The sequence below is a fragment of the Chelonia mydas genome, chromosome 2, assembly GCF_015237465.2.
Source record: "Chelonia mydas isolate rCheMyd1 chromosome 2, rCheMyd1.pri.v2, whole genome shotgun sequence".
NCBI classification, from domain to species: Eukaryota; Metazoa; Chordata; order Testudines; family Cheloniidae; genus Chelonia; species Chelonia mydas.
Window position 1 is genome coordinate 237,442,050 of NC_057850.1, and position 22,279 is coordinate 237,464,328.

At 39.5% G+C, this 22,279-nt stretch overlaps 1 protein-coding gene across 3 annotated transcripts in view; it reads left to right on the forward strand.

Moving 5' to 3' along the window:
* PITRM1 (pitrilysin metallopeptidase 1) overlaps positions 1-22,279 on the forward strand; it is a 46,169-nt gene that overhangs the window by 1,208 nt on the left and 22,682 nt on the right. For all 3 annotated transcript variants that reach the window (XR_006289113.1, XM_037891002.2, XM_037891001.2), the window contains exons 2-15: positions 1,273-1,375; positions 2,891-2,997; positions 3,805-3,956; positions 5,565-5,679; positions 5,754-5,850; positions 6,331-6,491; positions 7,665-7,791; positions 8,452-8,540; positions 9,238-9,366; positions 11,839-11,952; positions 12,406-12,502; positions 15,089-15,223; positions 16,961-17,099; positions 18,599-18,715. Coding sequence is in view for 2 of the 3 variants with exons in the window: in XM_037891002.2 (XP_037746930.1) it covers positions 1,273-1,375; positions 2,891-2,997; positions 3,805-3,956; positions 5,565-5,679; positions 5,754-5,850; positions 6,331-6,491; positions 7,665-7,791; positions 8,452-8,540; positions 9,238-9,366; positions 11,839-11,952; positions 12,406-12,502; positions 15,089-15,223; positions 16,961-17,099; positions 18,599-18,715 (1,682 nt within the window). In the remaining variant the exon portion in view is untranslated. The remainder of the gene's footprint in view (positions 1-1,272; positions 1,376-2,890; positions 2,998-3,804; positions 3,957-5,564; positions 5,680-5,753; positions 5,851-6,330; positions 6,492-7,664; positions 7,792-8,451; positions 8,541-9,237; positions 9,367-11,838; positions 11,953-12,405; positions 12,503-15,088; positions 15,224-16,960; positions 17,100-18,598; positions 18,716-22,279) is intronic.

A 22,279-nucleotide genomic window follows, 5' to 3' on the forward strand; every position in this document is an offset into this window, starting at 1 on the left:
CTGAGCCCTCTATATCCTTCCCCACCACCCCAATAGCATCGTTCTCCCCATCCCACCCCCAGTTTGTGTGCTTACAGTACCAAACTTCCTGTTATCCCCTATAAATTTTACATTCCCCTCGTCCATACACATCCTAACATATCATCCTGACCTTCTCTAATATGACCCCCTCACAGTCCCTACTCCTGATAATGCTCCCTCTCTTCATTTACACACAGGGTCCTTATACCAACATGCACAATTTCACCCCCTGCTGTTAATCTGCTACAGAAATACCTCCCTTAGTGAGGTCATAATCCATTTGACACTGCCTCACAGAAACCCCTCCTTCACACTCCATAGATCTTAATCACTCTGTGGTCCCTCCTTCTAACTGTCCTTCCCAGCTACATTTCTACTATTACCCTGACACACAACCTCCCCCATCCTATTATCTAGAACTTCTTTATTTCCCTGATATTACCCCAGCAAAACTGTTACTTCACTCAAAGTCTTCTACTTCCTATAACTCTGATCAATGTGACATAACCAATGATGCTGATTGCTCTCCCCAGTCCTCACATTAATCCCTTAAAATATTGCATAATTCTGGGCCATGTCTACACTGGAAAGCATCTACAAAAATTCCTACCAGTTCAGCAAGAAAAACTGACATAACTAACACAGAGGTAAAAATAGGTCTGGCCTCTGGAGTTTTGATTGCACGAGGGCTTTGGTGAACTGTTGGGAATGTTGTTTTTGTTTTGAAATTTTCCCAATATAGACAAGACCCTAAAGTTGACACCCACCCTAATCAATGTTTGCCTCTTTTGTTTTAGGCCCCAATCCTGAAATGAGCTCAATATAGGAACATGCCCATTGAAGTCAGTGAAATTTTGTGTGCGTGGGGGAAGGAGGGGCTGTTCATATGAGGCTCCGATCTTGCAATAATTTCAACTTTATCTTGTAAAGTCTTCTAGGTAGGAACGTGGCATTTGTCTGTAGCAGTGGTTCTCAACCTGTGCCCAATGGGCTGCTTGCAACCCAGTCAGCACCCAGCTGCGGCCCAGGTGACATCCTCAGGGCTGTGCAGGTAGCATTGGATGCAGCCCACATAACACACATGTGGCCCACAATGGTAAATAGGTTGAGAATCACTGGTCTATAGAATGCAATATTTGTAATAATACACCCTTTTCCCCACCCCCAAAATTAAGCACAGAAAGGGGACGAGGTACAGAGAAACCTACTCTTGCGGTTGCATCTTTTTTCAAAAAGAAAATGTTATTTCAGGACTTTGAATCAAAAGTCATGGAGGTGGAAGAGTGGGCCTGCAAATGAAAGAGCACTACAATACAAGATAGGAGAACAAATCCATGGGTTCACTGTAAACCAGGTACAGTATTGTCTTTTTCTCCATCTCTCACTGTGAGCACTTTATAACTGGACAAAAGAATTTAGTGTTAGATGTTTCCCTGCAGAAGTTGAGACCAAGAGTTAGGGTTGCAGGGTAAATATTTACATATATGCTTTGAGTATCAAATAGAAGCAGCTAAAATATTCTTGTGGACAAAAATCTTTAGGCAGTGCTAAAACAAAATGCCTGCTTTAAAAGAAGATACTAATTCTGTTAGAATTTGTGACAAGCAAAACACAGTGACTTGTATGTAAACTTTGGAGAAGAAACTCAAGCCATTGAAAACTATTATATTAAACATTCAGTCATCTGTCAGTACTTGTATTTCACTGTGTGTTCTTTGCTATTTGTTTCTGTAAGTTATTACAAAAATATGAACTCTTCTTAGGTCGGGGAGGCATACCCTATTTATTGTAGTGGAAGTAGCAATATTTATATAGCTCTTTTCATCTGATATCCTTTTAAAGGAAGTCTATCATAATCCCCATATTACAGAGGGGAAACTTTAGCACATAGAGTTGGAAGTAAGTTGACCAAAATCAGTGATCTGAGCTGAAGCGAGTAATAGCAAGTAGATCCTTAGCGCAGTACCCTATCTTCTGAATTTACACTTTATCTTCTCCTTACAATTTATACAAGTGGCCAAATTGTTCAAAGATTGTTTCCTATACCAGACAAGTATTGTTGGTTACTAATTCCGACACAATTTCTGCCCTTCAGGTAATTGTGTTGTTTAATTTACTTTTCTTGTATTTATTCACCTCTGATTCAACATGCTATGAAAACTATCTGCTAAAAATAGACCCGTACCACTTATGTTTTATTCACCAACTACGTTTTATTTACAACCTAAGGATCTGATCCTGAAATTGATGCAATTTAGTGACTTCTTGAGTCCCATTGGTATTAATCAGACTCCATTTGGGTGTGAGGGCCAGGACCTACGCATAAATCCAGCTGCAGGATGGGGGCATAAGTGCTTGATCTGGCTCTCAGAAACATGGAGGTACATAAGCAGCAAATGGTCTTGCAAAATCATTTATAGCATGTGGAAAGTATCTGTCAATGGCGGTGTACATAACAGTGCACCTTTCAGCAAATGGGAACACAATAAAATCCAAGGCTTTTCTACGTTACTCATTAATACTTTGTTTCTTAAAAATATTGGTGACTTTTTTGTAATATATCAAAAAAGGGTTGCAACATAAAACAACAAAGACAAGGAAGGTAAAGCATACTTGCATGTAAAACATAGTGGGATGACTGTTAATCCTTTGAATGTGCCTGACTTTAATATAATATTGAATGATATGGTGGTGTAATCTTCCCTATGTAATTCTTTGCTTTTGCTTTCCATCATAACCTTAATTTCTTCTAATTCAGTTCTAGTGTTCGATGTGCAGCAAAGGCTAGCTGGTTCTTTTCATAGTGTTCTCAAATTATTTTACCTAGAATTTATATAAATACTAACATCGAAGTTTTCTTCCAATGTAGGTAGAAGCTGTTCCTGAGCTATTCCTAACTGCAGTGAAGCTTAGTCATGAGAACACAGGAGCCAAATATTTACATGTGGCACGTGAGGACTCCAATAATCTATTCAGGTATTCATTTTAGTATTAATATTTATAAGGCACCTTCCATATGAAGATTGACCTGAGACCTGCAAATGCTAATACAGCTTCATAATACTCAAACGTTACTAATACTTTCCATTTAAAAAGCTCATAGTTGCAAGATTTTAAAAAATCCTATTTTACCAAAACTGTTGAAAAACTTAATTTGAATTCTGCCTTTTAATTAGTGAAATGAGTTTATTTTTTCAGTAAGGAAAAATTCATACTATCAAATTCATTTCAGAGTGCTTTATCAATTTCTCTTATGTTGATTGCTTATCTTTGTAAACTAAGTTGGTGTAAGATCCTCTTAAATGGATTTAAGAGCTTCTACGCAAGAAGGTGCTGCTGTTTTTAACTTAAAGTGGTACAACTTTCACATGTAGTCAGAAACTTAATTCACACAATTTACATGTAAGGTTAGTAACAATTATTGCTATAGTCACTGTCAAAAGGGGACGTACATTTACTATATAGGTGTTACCTACTGCAGCTGTTTTATCAACAACCTTAGCTACTTAATTTGTCTGCTGAACCGCATATCATGCACTGGAAAAACACCATATCTCATCCAAAATGTATACGTTCTCCTGGCAAGCCCCCAAAAGTCCTCTAATTGTGAGCTTGTTTTTTTTCCCCGTGAAAGATATGATGTTCCTGCCTCCCAGCAGCACCAGTATTGGAAGACTAGTTTAGTTACTAAACCATGCTGCCTTTCATGTAAGGCTAAACTGCAAAACAGTAATAGATGTGCTGTCTTTTGGTCACAAACTATTGTGTTGCATTCTTTTACAGTGTACAATTTCGTACCACCCCGTTGGACAGTACTGGTGTTCCACATATCCTTGAACACACCGTGCTTTGTGGTTCTCAGAAGTATCCTTGCAGAGATCCTTTCTTTAAAATGTTAAACAGATCACTGTCCACTTTCATGAATGCATTCACAGGTGAGTTCAAGATAACTAAGAGCATATAATTCAGCGGTTCTCAATCTGGGACCCCAAAGTGGGTTGCGACTCTGTTTTAATGGGGTCGCTAGGGCTAGTTTAGACTTGTGGGGCTGAAGCCCGAGTCCCACCACCTGGGCCTGAAGCCCAAGGGCTTTGGCTCTGCACCCATCTCACCCCCTCTGCCCAAGGCAGTGGGGCTCAGGGTTTGGCTTTCTTCCCTCTTTCCCCTTCCACCTGGGGCGGTGGGGCTCAGGCAGGCTCAGGCTTTGCTCCCCCCTCCTGGAGTTGTGTAGTAATTTTTGTTGTCAAAAGGGGGTCGTATCATAGAATTTCAGGGTTGGAAGGGACCTCAGGAGCTCATCTAGTCCAACCCCCTGCTCAGAGCAGGACCAATCATCAATTTTTGCCCCAGATCCCTAAATGGCCCTCTCAAGGATTAAATTCACAACCCTGGGTTTAGCAGGCCAATGCTCAAACCACTGAGCTATCCCTCCACCCCCTGCACCCATTGTGGTGCAATGAAGTTTGAGAACCCTTGGCATATACAGTATTGGTAATTATCTTTTACTTTATGATTATGGCTTACTTCCTAAATTCCATGTTTGTTTGTTTTTTCTATAATTATTTATAAATATTGTTGAACCTTTCTAATTACATTGACTGGGAGATCCGTTGCAAAATGTTGAATTTTATAAACAAGCAAGTCGGTGCTGATGCATAAAATGTATTTTGTTCATTTGACAAGTATAAATTAGTTTTCATATCCACCTCTACCCCGATATAACGCGACCTGATATAACACAAATTCAAATATTACGCGGTAAAGCAGCGCTCCGGGGGCGGGGCAGCGTGCTCTGGCACGTCAGCGCGTCTGGCTCCAACACGCTGCTCTGAGTGACGTATTAAGGGTGCCGGGCTGGGGCCGAGGGGTTGGATAAGGGGCACAGGGTCTTGGGGGGCGGTCAGGGGACAGGGAACGGGGGTGTTGGATAGGGCGTGGGAGTCCCGGGAGGGGCCTGTCAGGGGGCAGGGGTGTGGATGGGGGCGGGGCAGTCGGGGGGATAGGGAGCAGGGGTGTTGGGTAGGGGGTGGGGTCTTGGGGGTGGTTAGGGGCAGGGGTCTCTGGAGGGGGTAGTCAGGGGACAAGGAGCGGCGGGGTTGGATGGGTCGGGGGTTCTGAGAGGTCAGTTGGGCGGGAAGTGATTATTAATAATGGAAATGCTCAAGGCCAAAGCAAGTTCGATATAACGCGGTTTCATCTATAACGCAGTAAGATTTTTTTGGCTCCCGAGGACCGCGTTATATCTGGGTAGAGGTGTACTATTTGGTATTTCATAGTATATAAGTAAATGTTCTGTTAGCATCACTTTTACAAAACAGCCATCTTAGCAATGAATTCCTTACTGTAGTATTAGATCTTTGCTGAGGAGTGGGGAGAAACCATCACATTCTACAGAAGTTATTGGGTGTGCAAATTAGCGAGCTTCTACTCTGTTCCAGTTAATTATTTGGACAATCGAACTTAAAATAAAAATAGGAAGTGAAATGCACTGCAAACTTCCTAAAATACTTCGGTCAGTAATATTTGACTTTGTTTGTATACAGCCAGTGATTACACACTCTACCCATTTTCAACACAAAATCCAAAGGATTTTCAGAATCTCCTGTCCGTGTATTTGGATGCTGCTTTTTTCCCATGTTTGCGACAACTAGATTTCTGGTAAGACTTGTACAGTTGTGTGTATAAACATTAAAAATCAAAGACTTGCTTATAATTTTAAAACTTTTTTACAGGCAAGAAGGTTGGAGGTTAGAGCATGAGAATCCAACTGATCCTCAGACACCTCTAGTCTTCAAAGGAATTGTTTTTAATGAAATGAAAGGGGCATTTGTAAGTTCTGGCTTTTATTATCAACACTATAAAAGTGCATTGTGAATATTTAAAATAGTTGAGATTGCAGATTAACAATTTCATAGTTTCATTGAGTTTGAATAGCTCCACTCTCCCCACTATTAACCTCATATACTCAATAGTAATTCTGAAGATAGATTGAATAAGATTTATTTTGAAGGATAGTCTGTTGAAAAGCTTATTATTTATATAAATGTAGGATTTAAGTAGTGAATCTTGCTGTTGTCCTATCTTTTGAGCAAAGGTTGGAATTATAATGTTGCAGCAATAGGCCACTACTGATCTGATTAAAGTGGCAACAACTTTTAATAAAAATCGTTGTATTAAAGTCAATGAAACTGGTGGACTACATGCTTGTGTAAGAATTACTTTTATGAGATCAGGTCTTACTGTTAAATATTTTTAATCTTAAAGTTTCTTCCGATGGCTTGCTAAAATGTATCTTTTTTTTCCCTTAAGACAGACAATGAGAGGTTATTCTCACAACACCTACAGAATAAACTCCTTCCTGATCACACTTATGCTGTAATATCTGGTGGAGACCCATTAAGTATTCCTGACCTTACATGGGAACAGCTTAAACAGTTCCATGCCACTCATTATCATCCAAGCAATGCTAGGTACTTTAAATTGTTGTTGCTGACGACTTAGGTGATATACTGGGTTAACCGTGTATGTGTTTACCTGTGTCTCTCGCAATAAAGCAGGTATTTATATTAGTGTTTACTAAGTAAGGCGTGAGGAAAAATGTTATAGCCCCAAGAATGGATAAATGGGTATAGGATTTTTTTTTTTTTTTAATTTTGTCACTCATTCAAATCCAGCCCATATTGGAAGTCACAGAAAGATGTTATTATCTGATGGCTCTTCAGTGGCTTGTGTGACATGAGGTAATGGTATTGGATTCCTACTGGTAGGTGTTGACATTGCTCAGCCATTAACTGTTGGTATATTTGGCAAGGCCTGCATAGAAGCTAATAATTCACTTGACATGGAGACTGAAAGGTGATTCCTTCAGATAGAATTGAGGGGTACTAGTGGGGAAACTTGTATTGCTTCTCCCTTTTCTGAACCAATTATGTGGATAAATAGAAATTCAGCTTAGAGGGCTGTCAATCCAGCATCTTTGATGAGAAATTGATTAAGCTATTGCAATGCTGACCTCCCAGCCGCATCCCCCTGTTTTGTTTCTCTCTTCATCCTGCTTTTTCTAACATGTCTAAATATAGATCTTGATAATCCAATATGCTCAGCATAGGCAGCTCCTAGAGCCACCGTCAATCAATAATGCTCCTTGCAAGTGCAAGGGTCTGCCTCAGTGGACCCAATTGCAGGATGAGGCCAAAATTTGTAACCTCATTGAGGCAAGGATTGTGCGATCTTATCTGTATTGCAAGAAGCTAAATAACCTTGCTTCTCTTCTAAAAAACATAGTGTTTTGGGAATTTTCCTGCTGGCATTAGGTTGTTTGGACACACAGCTTTTTTCCCCCCAAGAGTACTGTATGATTGTCCTACAAACTAGCTGCTGGCTTTTAGTGCTCTTGACTTCAGTGCATGAAAATGGAAAATGGCATGGGATCTTCAGCTCTGAATAACTTTCTGATTAGTGTGTGCTAGTTCTATTTCTGCAGCAGAATTTTTGGTGACATTTTTGACAGGTTTGTGGGCCATGAAGACACATTCATTTCTGCATATAACTCACTAAAAGATGCATGAAATTCAGACTTCATTGCTACTGTATTATGCATGCAGACTAAAAAATTAAATCCTAATCTTACATTTAAAATGCAGGTTCTTCACTTATGGTAACTTCCCATTGGAGCAGCATTTAAAACAAATTCATGAAGAAGCGCTGACTAAGTTTCATAGAATTGAACCAAATACTGCCATCCCAGTACAGCAACTCTGGGATAAGCCTGTAAGTAAAAGATAAATATGTAACCAGCCTTTGTATTACACTACTTTAAATATTGAGTCTGCTCTGCAATGCTATTCAACTTACTGTTTGTTTTTATAGAACACTCACACATTTTGTTTGGTTGTAAAAGTGTTAACAGTTTTTGGGCCATATGATACATTTAAATGATTGACTTCTGGGGTCTGTATACTGTTATATTTAGGGTCTCAGTGATCCCTCAGTGTTTGAAGACTGCCACACTGTATTCACTAACTAGAGAATATCCATCTAGCAATTGACACAGAGTTCTGGGAGTTAGGAGATGTGGGCTTAATTCCTAGCTCTGCCAGAAGCTTGCTCTGTTCTCTGGACCAATTCCTGCTTTAATTTGCACCCAGGATGCAAATGGGATGGAAGTTAGGGCAGGATTTGTTTGGCCCTTTCTTTCTCAATTTCCCACTTGTAATGGAGATACTACCTACCTCACGTGGGTGATAACAAGCAAGGATGATGTATTCATGAATTTACAAGTTAACTCATTAACGTTTATAAAGTGCATTAAAATCCTCAGAAGGAAGATGCTATAGAAACACAAATTATGCTTTATTATTAACTTCCGTTCAAGTTTAATGTTTTAAATCATGTTACTGCCTCTAGTTACTTATTTATTATACTTGACAGAGAGAGCATCATGTGAAATGTGGCTCAGATTCATTTGCTGCAGACCCTACAAAGCAGACAACTATCAGTGTTAGCTTCCTGCTGACAGAGTAAGTGTATTGAAAATCTCAACAGAAGAATCATGCTTATTCCTTTAAATCAGGAACTTACTAAGAGTTTATTTCACCATGAGCGTAATCAGAATTGTTTACTATAAGGATTCTCAAATTTGTTTCATAGTGTGGGTCACCTCACATCCCATCATGACTGTGTGGCCCTCCCTTCTCTCCCTTTTCCAATTAAATTAACATCCCTGTGACAATTACATCAATTTCTTATGTAGAGCAATTAATGTTAAGAAAGCAATAATGTATTTTTAACTGTCTTCCACTTTAGCAGGTGGAAATAGAGCCAATACCATGTATTCTGCGGACCAATGTTTAGGGACCACTGGTTCACTGTATGCTAATGAGTTGCATCTAGGCAAATTTATTAAATGTAACGGGGTTGCCCAGATGTACCACAGGGCCTAATTCAACCAGTAAAACCTTTATGACTGGCAATGATGTAGCAGGTGGAAAGAACCCAGTTTGACTCTAGGAGCCCAAGCTGCGCGTGCACAACTGTCAGTGACTTTAAAAAACAAAACAAAAACCTCTGCTCTTCCCCTCACACACACACTTCCCAGCCCACACCCTGTAGTTTGATACCAACAATAACTTAAATATAATACATAATACCCACAATCCCATTTTAAAGAAAACCATGCTGTAACACTGTTTTTTTGAAACTTATTTTTTTACTTAGCATTACAGATACTTATGAAACTTTCACGCTTAACCTGTTGTCTTCCCTGTTGGTTGGTGGACCTAATTCTCCCTTCTACAAAGCCTTACTTGAGGCCAGTCTTGGTACAGACTTTTCTCCTGATGTTGGGTAAGTGTCGCAGTTCACTTTGCGTCACCTTTTAATGACTATAACTCCTGTAACATTAATACTGCTCTTGTTATAAAATTACTTCCTTTTTTAAAAAATAAATTGAAGGATAGGTGGGGAGAAAGCTAACTCTTATTATTTTCATGCTATTTTTATACAAGAATCTTCTGGTGTATTTTACTCTTTTCCATAGTGGAACAGTGAAGTATCTTCAAGTGTAAATTATGACCTTGCAAGATACACAAATAGTTTTATTCCTGACTTACATTGATTTAATGGAGTTGAGAATAAGGCCCATAATTCACAATCCATGTTGCTATTTTGCTGTTACCAATTACTTGCATACAATGTTTAAACAGTTGTTTTCAGATGTATGTTTGTTTCTATACACTGGAGCAAGTGGATTGAAACCCTGTGGCAGTCTCTCACATGTCAAAGTATTTTTTTTCAATATCCAAAACTATTTTATCTTGACATCTTAAGTGCTTTAGGATTACTTCGGAAAAGTCAGTAAATTAATCTTTGGTAGGCTTTTATTTACTTATGGTGCTTTTTTTTTTCTGATTGATTTAGTGTACTATGAAGACTGTCACAAACACATCTTTATTGGTGTAATGAAATACCATCAGATTTTCATAGTACAATATCTAAGTTACCTTGCATTTCCAAAAGTCTCTTGTAGACCTAGAGCATTGTACAGATATTGTTTTGTAATATATTGAACAGAGAAATGGGACTCTATATGAGTAAAGATACCCATGTGTATAACTGCTAGTAGAATCATTTCTGAGTACTTAATGTTTTAAATAATTACACTTCATTCCAATTAAAATGATAGTATTTAGTACCTACTAGGTTAATGTGCAACCTCTTGTCAAGAAACTTATTGGTAACTTCCAATTTAGCTTATATGTATCTATCAGTGCAATGTTAAGAAGCAGCATAGTCTACTCCCCAGAGCATTCTGTGCCAAAAAAAATAAAAATTCTGTGCACAATATTTTAAAATTCTGCAAATTTTATTTCTCAAATAAAAGAGGAGGCTCCAGCATGGCTCTGGGGGGAGAGGCCCCTGGCTGTTTGGAGACGGCAGGCCACTGTGCAGCTCCCCCTGGGACACGGACTCAGTCGCGAGGTTGCACCCGACCCTGACACAGCGCAAGGACTGGGCCTGCCCCAGAAACACCCCAGAGCCTTGCCCAGCTGTGCCAGGTGCACCAGATATGAGCAGGCAGGTTCAGCAAGGCAGGATCCAAATATGGAGGGGGCTTAGTGTTGGGGATCCAGGTGTGAGATGAGAGGGTTCTGTGTGGGCCAGTCTGGATAAAGGTGGCTCAGTGGGGTATCTGGCTGTGGGGGCGCTCAGTGGGGGCTCCAGATGCTGGGGGAGTGGGGCTCAGTGGGGTTGGGATCCAGATGCAGCTGGTTGGGGCTCTGTGGGGTGGGGATCCAGGTGCGGATGGCTCTTCGGCTTGGTCCAGGTGCAGGGGGAGTGGGGATCTGCGGGGGGGGGGGGGGGAGCGGTTTCAGTGTTTGTGTTTCAAAGAAGTCTGCGGAGGACATAAATTCTGCACATGCACAGTGGTGCACAATTCCCCCTGGAGTAATAGTCTAGAGAAATGAGCATAAGTCGGAGAATTAGACACTTCTGAATTCTGGATCACTTTGTGGTCTTTGACAAGTCATTTAGGGGGGTGGGGGAAATGTAAATGGCCTCTAATTTGGGTGGCTCAGTTTTGGTGTGCTAAATTTTAAGTGCAGGGGATTTGATTTTCACCAGTGCTGAACCCCTACAGCTCCTATTACATTGGCTGCTGTTGGAATTGTAGGATGTTCAGGACTTCTGAAAATGGGACCTTAGGTTTTTAGAGTTGAGCCCTAAAGTTAGTCCCTTGTGAAAACTTTGACTACAGTTTCTTTATCCCAGTTTCCCTAAATCTATTGAGTCACTGAGACATAAACATGGAACCCCCAAAATATCATCTCTGCACTCAATTTTCAAAGACTGCTATATGAAGACTAAATTGTAGACACCTTCTACTCACTGTCATAAGTAAAATGAACGTGTTGGTTTAAAAAGAGTTTTCCTCTTGGTGTCTGCCATCAAAAGAAAATAATATAAATACAGAAAAATCTTCTGTATTTGAAAACGCTGATACAGATTAATTCCAAGATTTTTTTTCAGTCCTTCCTATTTTAATTTTGGTTCTGTAGCTGTTCTTCATTCTTTAGTTTGAACCATGGCTGAAACTTTTAAACCGTGTACCATTCCTACTGAGACTGAAAAATAAATAGCTGAAGATTTTGGCTCCTTGCCTTTTTGTTAGGTTTTTTCTTTTCCATCTTAGTCTAGATCTTGTAAATTCTAACTTTTTTTTTTTTTTTTTACATTCATTAACTAGTTATTACCTTTCTGTGGTTCTTTGTCAAAGTTTCAGTACCGACCACTGGAATAAATGTTTTTTAATTCTAGGTTTAATGGCTGCACAAAAGAGGCTTACTTCAGTGTAGGCCTGCAGGGAATTGCTGAGAAAGACATAGAAACCATCAAACAAATTACTGCTAGAACAATAGATGAAGTTATTGAGTGAGTAATGTTAAATTCTCGAAGTATTCTTTTACCAAAAACTATTACTAGAAGTGTATTTTTAAAATATGTATTTTTAAATGTATGAAAACTACACTAAAGTAGCAATTTCCAATGGTTCAATACTTCTAAGAACTAATCTTATTTATTGCCCCTCTCCTCCCTGCTTCCTTAAATACTTGTCCTATAGTGTGCCCCTCACCATAATATTTAGGAGTTAATAGTGCTATTTCATTAAATGACACAATATGATCATACTTCATGTTGGTTTTATTCTATATGGTACATACTAAGTACCAATCATTTTCATGTCTTCATCAATACTATCATTCATTTTCATGTGTTAATGGGTGCATGCGTTCTTCTCTCGGGGATGTGGGGGTATGTGTATATATATACACACACTATATCTATATTAAAAAAACAAAACAAAAACAAAAACTTTCCCCAAAGGAAAGGATTTGAGGAAGAGAGGATTGAAGCCCTACTTCACAAAATTGAAATCCAGATGAAGCATCAATCTACAAGTTTTGGACTTGCCCTGACATCAGTAAGTGCTCCTTTTTTTCTGTATAGGTAAAATGTCAGTTTTCAGCAGTGTCTTAGAATTCTGGGTCAGACTTTGCAAGGCCATTCTCATGCAGATGTTCTCCTGAAATATCTTTTTTTTTTTTTTTGTCTTCCTTCCTTTGTTCCCCTCAATATCAACAAAGGTCTGTTGTCATTAGACTTTGTATTAGTTGTCTAATTTAGGGCTCAATCCTGTAATCTTTACATGATTAGGTCCCCTGGGATTGCTTGCTTGGGTAACGATTTCTCCTGGGCTTGTAAACTCAGGGCATGGACTTACACATTTGTAAGGCCTCTTGCACCCCATAGCGCTATATAAATAATGACTGAATACTTGGTCCCCTGTACTTAGTTTTGCTGCTGTAATTAAAGTTCATAGTTTAAACATGAAAATATGCACTGGCTTGAATATTTACCTAAAATTTCCACATAGAAGCAATTGTAGAGATGAGCCCCCTAGAAAATGTGGGTGGCTCTTAGGAACCCTGAGAAGCCTTCTAAGCTTTGTCAAGTGTGGGGGCTCTTTGAGTTATAGGATCTGCAGGTGGGGTGGAATATTTCACATTCTGCTTTTCCCAATGATCAACTCCTCTGCTCTCCCCCATTTTGCTACACACTGTGTTCCACGTGTCCACTATCCCTCACTCTGCTGTCACCCTTCTTGTCTTCACCACTGTACCCTCCCACACTTTGCTGGGACTCTCTATATCCCGTTCTCCACTATGTAATCCAAGTTCCATGCTTTCTCCAGCCTGCAAATCCCACCACTGGACCTCCCTAAGATCTAAAGGAAGTGAGCATTTTAGGAGGTCTTCTAGAGTGGGATAGTGGGATTACCAGGAGAGTTGGGGAGAGGACAGCAGCAAGAGAAATGCATGTAATAGAATAATCAAATCAAACTCAATTTAAAATGTCTCATTGTTCTTTTCAAGTTAGCATCTGGCAAAAAGAGCTTTATAAGTTTCTCACTAAGGTGATCACCATTTTTCAAAAATGTCTTCAGCTTGTCTGATTAAATTCTGCTGCAAAAAACCCTCTTTTTAATTGATAAGACTTGCAAGCAATTAATTCAAAGTTTGAGGATTATCTCTTCAAGAAAATATTCTAGAAACGTACTTTATTAAAAGAAACTGCTTAAGTCTCCAGCAGTGATATCCCATATTAATCTCTCCATATTTCTATTAATAATAAAAATGGAAATAACTTCATTTTCTAGGGATGGTAGTTTAAAAACACTAGAACTTAACTCCGGAAGTTCAGTACAGTAACTGAGTTCTCACTTTTCTTTTGTTAATTTCTTGTTACAACAGTGACAGAAAAGCAAAAGTTAGATTTATTGAACTTGGAACACTTTAGTTTTAGAGTGCAGTCAGACAGGAATTTGTCTGATTATTTTTTTTTGACATTTGTAGAGCCACATTGAACCTGTCAAATTGTTGCTAGAATGATCAAAGTTAATGAGTGAGTAATGTTAAATTCTTCCAAATCTTGAAGCATTCTTTTAATACAGACTGTTATTGTCCTAAGGTTTGTAGAAAAATTTACCTCTGCCCAAGACCTAACCTACCCATTTTTCAATTGATATTTCAATTGATGTATGAGAAAGTTCCCACGGAATTCTTAAATATTTTTTTAGAGTTTTGACAGATGTTATATGCTTAGAACACGTGTGTGTGTGTGTGTGTGTATAAATATATATTCAGTAAATGAGAATGGAGAACTGTAGAAAACATAATTTTGATAAATGCAGTTCAAGAACAATTTTTCTTCATTTATTTAACATTTGCTTTGTAGTGTACTTTATTTCAAGTCTCTCTCCCCCACCCCATCCCCAGTGTGTTTCTTCTACTGAACAGAAACTATCAATCTCTTCAGTTCAGGTTCTTGTATAGTGTGTTGATCAACTTTTAATAGTAGTTTCACAAATTTTAAAATTAATAACTTCTCCCATACCACAAGTCCTAACAACGAAAACAAAACCTCCAAAACAAAAAGGCTCAGCAGACTTCTGCTTATAAAATCTTATCTATGTTAACAGTGGTCCCATTTAAACGCATAACTGAGTTATTTAAAAAAAAAAAAAAAAAAAAAAAAAGTTTTCTCTTTAGGCTGAAAAACTCATACAAATGTGTAACTGACTGTAGAATCTGATCTCTCTTGGAAGTTCTGGTTCAATTTTACTTTTTTCATGCCCTTCCTCCCAGTTGGACTGAATATTTGTGTGTTCTAAAAAGTAAGGGGATGGGTGAGATCTGGGCTAAGGGGGAGAAATGTGAAAAGACTCCTTAAGGTGAAAACTTGGAAAATTGGGAGCCTGCCAAGGTAACTTTTTTTGAGGGGGAGGGAGGGAATTAACCTCTGATGTCTCTTTTAACGAACAATATTGTCACTTTTACCTTATGTACATATCAAATGGCGGTATTACTGAAGTGTTGCATGTTGCTTGTCTGCTATACATATATAAACAAGACTGGTAATGTGTGTGTTATGGAATATGCATACCAATCCATGAAATGCCTGTGTATTCAGTTAAATGTCATGTTTATCTAATTTCTTGTCATTCAAGTACATAGCCTCCTGCTGGAATCATGAAGGAGACCCTGTGGAACTTTTGAAGATTTCAGACAAAGTGACTCAGTTCAGGCAGCACCTCAAGGAAAACCCAACATTTCTTCAAGAAAAAGTTAAACAGTATTTTAAGGTAAGAGACTAAAGAAAAAGCTCTTTTAATACTAATTTCTATATCACACTGTTTGAGCCTGTGACAATAGTACTAGCTTTAGGCCTCTTGATTTTTTTCCTAATTGTAAAACCCAGTATTGCAGGTAGATTAAATGTCAGCATTAACAGGTGGAGTCCATTCATCATATACACTTTAAACCTTTCAAAAATGAAGCTACTGCCCATTTTTGCCAAATGTCCAACTAAAGTGCGTACATGAACTCTGGGCAAAATGTAAGTGTGACATTGCCCAGTGTACAGTCTGGCCTGCTGAACAGCTGTGTCCTGGGGTGCCTTTTACATTGCTTTGCTGTGAGAGCAATCACTCCTGGCCTTGCTCACACACAGCCTCTAGCATGTAAATTATTCCCATCTAAGTTATGAGTGCTCCTAGCCAGCCATTCCTGAATTGTATTGCAGAATGACACTAGCAAATTCCCAGTCCGATACTTGTCCACAGAAATGTGCGTCTTGTACTGTCCTGCTATTTCCTTCTGTGTAGTGCAAGCTCATAGAAAATCTGTCATTTCATTAATAGAAAATGATGTGCACGGATCTTGTCCCAAATGAAGTTTCCCAAGCACTTCAATCCAAACACACACTGATTTAGATAAAACAATAACTACTGAAAGGTAGATTTTAAGTGGTTACAATTAATAAGGCATAAAAGTCAGAATTGGTTACAAAGAAATAAAAGGCAAAACACAGACTCTCACCATATGCTTACAGCAGTCTGGCTGGATTTCCCCCAGTTCAATGATGCGTCTTTTGTCTTTCAAACGGTGCTGAGGCCATGAGTAGAGATGAGCCTAGAGGTGGATAGTCCATTCAATTTTGTTGACGCCTGCTGAAATATCAGTTTTTCTTTTGTCTCTGAGGAAATGGTTTGGGCTGCTTCCCCAGAAGCAAGTGTATCTTGACCTTTTTAAACTAATATTTTAAATGGACGGTTTTTAAATGGACGGTTTTCATGTTCACTGTGTCCTTTTACTAGCCTCCCCAATATTATATAAAATGGAAACTATTTGAGTTGTAAGGTTAAAATTCACAGTAAATATATCAGCTCCCCGCTTCAGAGTGGAAAACAAAGAATTTAATAGCAATTATGAAATTTGCACACTGCAGGTGGGCTCCCTGGCTGGAGAACTGGGGTTATTCATTGCAGCTCTGAGGCAGGATTTCAGGTGGCTGTATAGGATGCGTCTACCCTCTTTGTGGCTTGGAGCTCTGTTTCACGTGGAGTCTCTGAGCTCTTGCTCTTAGGTAGACAGTGGGAAGTGCCTGGGGAAAGGGTCTAATTAGGCTGCTCTAACTATCCTAGCACATTAGTTAGGTTATTTTCTAGGACATTCGTGTCTGTGGCCTTGTCTATGTGAGAAAGTTACACTGGTGTATTTTATATTGATTTAATTAGACCAGTGACCAATATGTCATTGAAGGATGCTGGCTGCTCAAGTGTCACAGAGGGATGCTTGTGCTCATGCTTGTGGCTATGTGCATCCTTTTCTACCCCTTATTTATTAATGTATCAAAGGGTAGGATTTTAACTGAAAGAAATAATGAGACCTTAAGTGGCTTCAAATGATATGCAAGCAAAATAATATGCATGCGGCATATATCTGCTTGGTGATGGCAATAATCTAGGGATCTAAAGATGAAAGGGGGGAAGAAACAGTCCTTAAACCTAATATTTTGTTATGGGAATGTATTTATACAGGATAATCCACATAGATTGACTCTGTCGATGAGTCCAGATGAAAGCTACTATGAAAAACAAGCAAAATTGGAAGCCGAAAAACTGAAACAAAAAGTTAATGCTCTTTCTGAAGAAGAGAAGAAACAAACGTATGAAAAAGGTTAGCATCTTGTAATGCTTTTTTAGTTCTGATAACGGTTTAAAAAAATGACAATCAGCTATTTTATTTGTCACTTACAGAATATTTATAGTTCTTTTATATATATACCAAAAGTCCATCAGCATTTGTTTTGAAAGTGGAAGATTTTACTGGTGTGTGTGTGGGTTTTGTTTTTTTTAAATAATCTGTGTGTGCTCAAATGTGCATGTAAAAGACAACTTATGGTTAAAGACATCACCAATAGATTCCACTATCTAGAGGTATGCATCCGATGAAGTGAGCTGTAGCTCACGAAAGCTTATGCTCAAATAAATTGGTTAGTCTCTAAGGTGCCACAAGTACTCCTTTTCTTTTTGCGAATACAGACTCACACAGCTGTTACTCTGAAAACTATCTAGAGTACTCTTCACTTAAAAAAATGAAGAAATTGATCAGAGCCTTGGAGGAGAGGGGGAAGGCAATGTTCTTTTTAACATTAACCTGCTAATACTATAAACATATAGTGAATTTGCTCTCAGGACAGCAGACGTGTATAATCAGTTCCATCACTGTTGTGAGGGAAATTTGTATGACCAACTGAGAAGACCTATATAACACTTCCGAAAAGTTTGAGCTTTCTTTATTGTTCTAGGCTGAATGTAAACTGATACAATGTCGTCTTTTTCAGGCTGCAGATTGTGGTCTCTCTAACATTGTAGCTTACTCAAGCAGCTCCTAAATGAAATTAACAGGACTTGGAATCTGTGTGCAATTGTGAAACATACAAACAACATGTCAGTTACACGCCTTGGTGCTTGGGAAAGCTATAAACATCAGCAGTAGGGCAGACTATAAAGTATTCACTGAGGAAAAAAGAAACAAAATCTAGAGGAGTAGAGAAGTTGAGATACTACATCAGAGTAGCCTGGAGGTTCTGGGCTTGGGAAAGGGAGAGCAGCTTTCTAGCAGCTAGGTGAGATCGCCTACATTATAAGGTGAACTTGAGGTTTTTTTAAAGCAACCACTAGCCAGAGGCGGATATAAAAGATAGAGGTTGAGGTTTTTCAAACAGATTAACAGGTTTAGCCAACCAACATGTAGCAAGGTCCAGAGAGAGCACTCTGGTAAGAATTCCAGGTGGATACTGAGCTTTTTCACCTGAAAGCTGTGTTGTTGTCCCTGGAGTTTGCTGTTAGGGGGAGGTCTTTGACATCTGGCTTGTAGGTGTCTGATAAATATTTTAATCTCTGGATCATGAGCTATCATAAAGGGTGGAGATAGAAATACTTTATTCTGTTAGGATGTTGATGGATTTTCTATGATGCCCTCTGATGTGCATTTCAATAAAATACAGTGATTATAATCGTTTGCAGGAGCTGTTGGGAATGGGAAGTATCACTCTTATCTGTCACAGAAATGTGTGTTTTTTTTTTTTCCCCTTAGCAACATAATTTCACTGGGTTTTGATAGTTTTTATTGGAAACCTTTAAGCATTAATCTTAATATTCTGCTTTTATTAGGTTTGGAATTAATTGCTCTTCAAAGCAAACCTCAGGATACCTCCTGTCTCCCAGCTCTAAAAGTATCTGATATTGAGCCCACAATCCCATTCACTGAGCTGGAGATGGCATTTGCAGGTTAGTGAACTTAAATCTTTTATAAAATGAAGAAAGTTTAATTTGCTGACATTTTACTTTGAGAAGTAGAATGAATGGGAAATCAAAAGGCTTCATATATTTGGCAATATATTGAATCATAGAATCATAGAATAACAGAGTTGGAAGGGACCTCTGGAGGCCATTTAGTCCAACCCCCTGCCCAGAGCAGGACCAATCCCAATTAAATCATCCTAGCCAGGGTTTTGTCAAGCCTGACCTTAAAAACTCCTAAGGAAGGGGATTCCACCACCTCCCTAGGTAACGCATTCCAGTGTTTCACCACCCTCCTAGTGAAAAAGTTTTTCCTAATATCCAACCTAAACCTCCCCCACTGCAACTTGAGACCATTACTCCTTGTCCTGTCATCTGCTATCACTGAAAATAGTCTAGATCCATCCTCTTTGGATCCACCTTTCAGGTAGTTAAAAGCAGCTATCAAATCCCCCCTCATTCTTCTCTTCCGCAGACTAAACAATCCCAGTTCCCTCAGCCTCTCCTCATAACTCATGTGTTCCAGTCTCCTAATCATTTTTGTTGCCCTCCTCTGGATGTTTTCCAGTTTCTCCACATCCTTCTTGTGGTGTGGGGCCCAAAACTGGACACAGTACTCCAGATGAGGCCTCACCAGTGTTGAGTAGAGGGGAATGATCTGCTGGCAGTGCCCCTACTTATATACCCCAAAATGCCATTGGCCTTCTTGGCAACAAGGTCACACTGTTGACTCATCTCCAGCTTCTCATCCACTGTCACCCCTAGGTCCTTCTCTGCAGAACTGCTGCCTAGCCATTCGGTCCGTAGTCTGTAGCTGTGCATTGGATTCTTCCGTCCTAAGTGCAGGACTCTGCACTTGTCCTTGTTGAACCTCATCAGATTTCTTTTGGCCCAATCCTCCAATTTGTCTAGGGCCCTCTGTATCCTATTCCTACCCTCCAGCATATCTACCACTCCTCCCAGTTTAGTGTCATCCGCAAACTTACTGAGGGTGCAATCCACACCATCCTCCAGATCATTAATGAAGATATTGAACAAAACCGGCCCCAGGACCAACCCTTGGGGCACTCCGCTAGATACCGGCTGCCAACTAGACATGGAGCCATTGATCACTACCCGTTGAGCCCAACAATCTAGCCAACTTTTTACCCACCTTGTAGTGCATCCATCCAGCCCATACTTCTTTAACTTGCTGACAAGAATACTGTGGGAGACCGTGTCGAAAGCTTTGCTAAAGTCGAGGAATAACATGTCCACTGCTTTCCCTTCATCCACAGAGTCAGTTATCTCCTCATAGAAGGCAATTAGATTAGTCAGGCATGAGTTTCCCTTGGTGAATCCATGCTGACTGTTCCTGATCACTTTCCTCTTGTCTAAGTGCTTCAGAATTGATTCCTTGAGGACATGCTCCATGATTTTTCTGGGGATTGAGGTGAGGCTGACCGGCCTGTAGTTCCCAGGATCCTCCTCCTTCCCTTTTTTAAAGATGAGCACTACATTATCTTCCAGGACTTCCCCCGATCGCCATGAATTTTCAAAGATAATGGCCAATGGCTCTGCAATCACATCCGCCAACTCCTTTAGCACTCTCGCATGCAACGCATCCGGCCCCATGGACTTGTGCACGTCCAGTTTTTCTAAATAGTCCTGAACCACTTCTTCCTTCACAGAGAGCTGGCCACTTCCTCCCCATGCTGTGCTGCCCATGGGAGCTGACCTTGTTCGTGAAGACAGAGGCAAAAAAAGCATTGAGTACATTAGCTTTTTCCACATCCTCTGTCACTAGGTTGCCTCCCTCATTTAGTAAGGGGCCCACACTTTCCTTGGCTTTTTTCTTATTGCCAACATACCTGAAGAAACCCTTCTTGTTACTCTTAACATCCCTCACTAGCTGCAACTCCAGGTGTGATTTAGCCTTCCTGATTCCATTCCTACATGCCCGAGCAATATTTATGTACTCATCCCTGGTCATTTGTCCAATCTTCCACTTCTTGTAAGCCTCTTTTTTGTGGTTTAAGATCAGCAAGGATTTCACTGTTAAGCTAAGCTGGTCGCCTGCCATATTTACTATTCTTTCTACACATTGGGATGGTTTGTCCCTGTAACCTCAATAAGGATTCTTTAAAATACAGCCAGCTCTCCTGGACTCCTTTCCCCCCTCAAGTTATTCTCCCAGGGGATCTTGCCCATCAGTTCCCTGAGGGAGTCAGGGACTTAGGTCAAACTGAAGCTTTTATTCCATACCCCTAAATCGAGGGAGAACAAGTAATTGTAGATTACTTGTATTAATTATAAAAAGATTAATTTTAGCAAAATCCTGAAAGTATTATTTGGGTTGTACAAAATTTTCAGTGGGAGCTTTTCTGCAAAACAGCAGCCTTTGACAGCAGCAGTCGAAATGGACTAGAAGTACATTTATCTCAGATTCCCAAATTGCCTGGTTTTGTCATCTGTTAGTGTAGGCTATAGAACAGAATCTGCTGCTTTAGCAACTAAAAGTGGTAAGAAACATTATCCATCAGACTGAAATCACTAAATTTGAATAGAGGAAAAACTAATAGGTGTATACTGAACAGCTGTTCTTTTGTTGCCACTTGCTAGCAAGTGAATATAATCTCCCAGTTATTACAGGAACCTGTACAGAATGTAAAAATTACATTGGCTATCCACTAAATATCGCCACTGGGCAGAATTCCAAAAAGCAGCTGTTTCTCTGGTGAGAAATGGAAAGGTATTTCTTTCAAAATTTAAATGTCATAATTGAGACTAATGCATAATTTAGTCAACGTACATTGTTGTGGTAACACATAATAATTAGAAAACACTTTTATAACTAGAGCAGCATAATAGAGCACCTCTGCCTCTAAGAAAATGTTGAAGGATCAAATTCTGGTCCCAGAGGAGCATGTCAGAGCTTCTGACTATTAAAGGCAGTAGGAAAGTTTGATGCAAAAATTGAGTTACTTCAGGCCATCAGAGTTCAGAAATGTTTGGGTTTGTCTCAGTGATGCTGTTCCCTGAGTTTTGATAGATATTGACTTATGCAATTGTGCTGTATAGTGTTCCTTAGTAAGCATACTTCTTTGTGTTCACATCGCTCTATTGTCTAAGCCACCTCTGCTTCTCTCTCATTTCAGCACAAGCAACCCCTCCCCCCAATTTTACTTAAAACGGGGGAGGAAAATAAAACAAAGAAAATGGGGCTGAAAATTGCTTTGTTTCCTTTTTCTCCTTCCCCCTTTTTCTCCTGTACTCCTCCAAACAATACCCTCCTTCCTTTCCCACAGGTCAGCAAGGCTGTTGTCTACGCATCAATAACCACAATATATTTGGGTTTTCCACTGGTTTTGTTTACAATCACAACTATTCTTTGGAGATGATGGGGTCAAGGGGAAAAAGGGACAAAGGGTTCCTTAGTGCAGTTTTCAAAAACAGTTTGCGTTTCAGTTGTTTGACTGCTTTCTCTTATCCTACTATGCAGTGTTGTTGTAGTCGTGTCAGTCCCAGGCTATTAGAGAGTCAAGGTGGGTGAGGTAATATCTTTTATTGGAC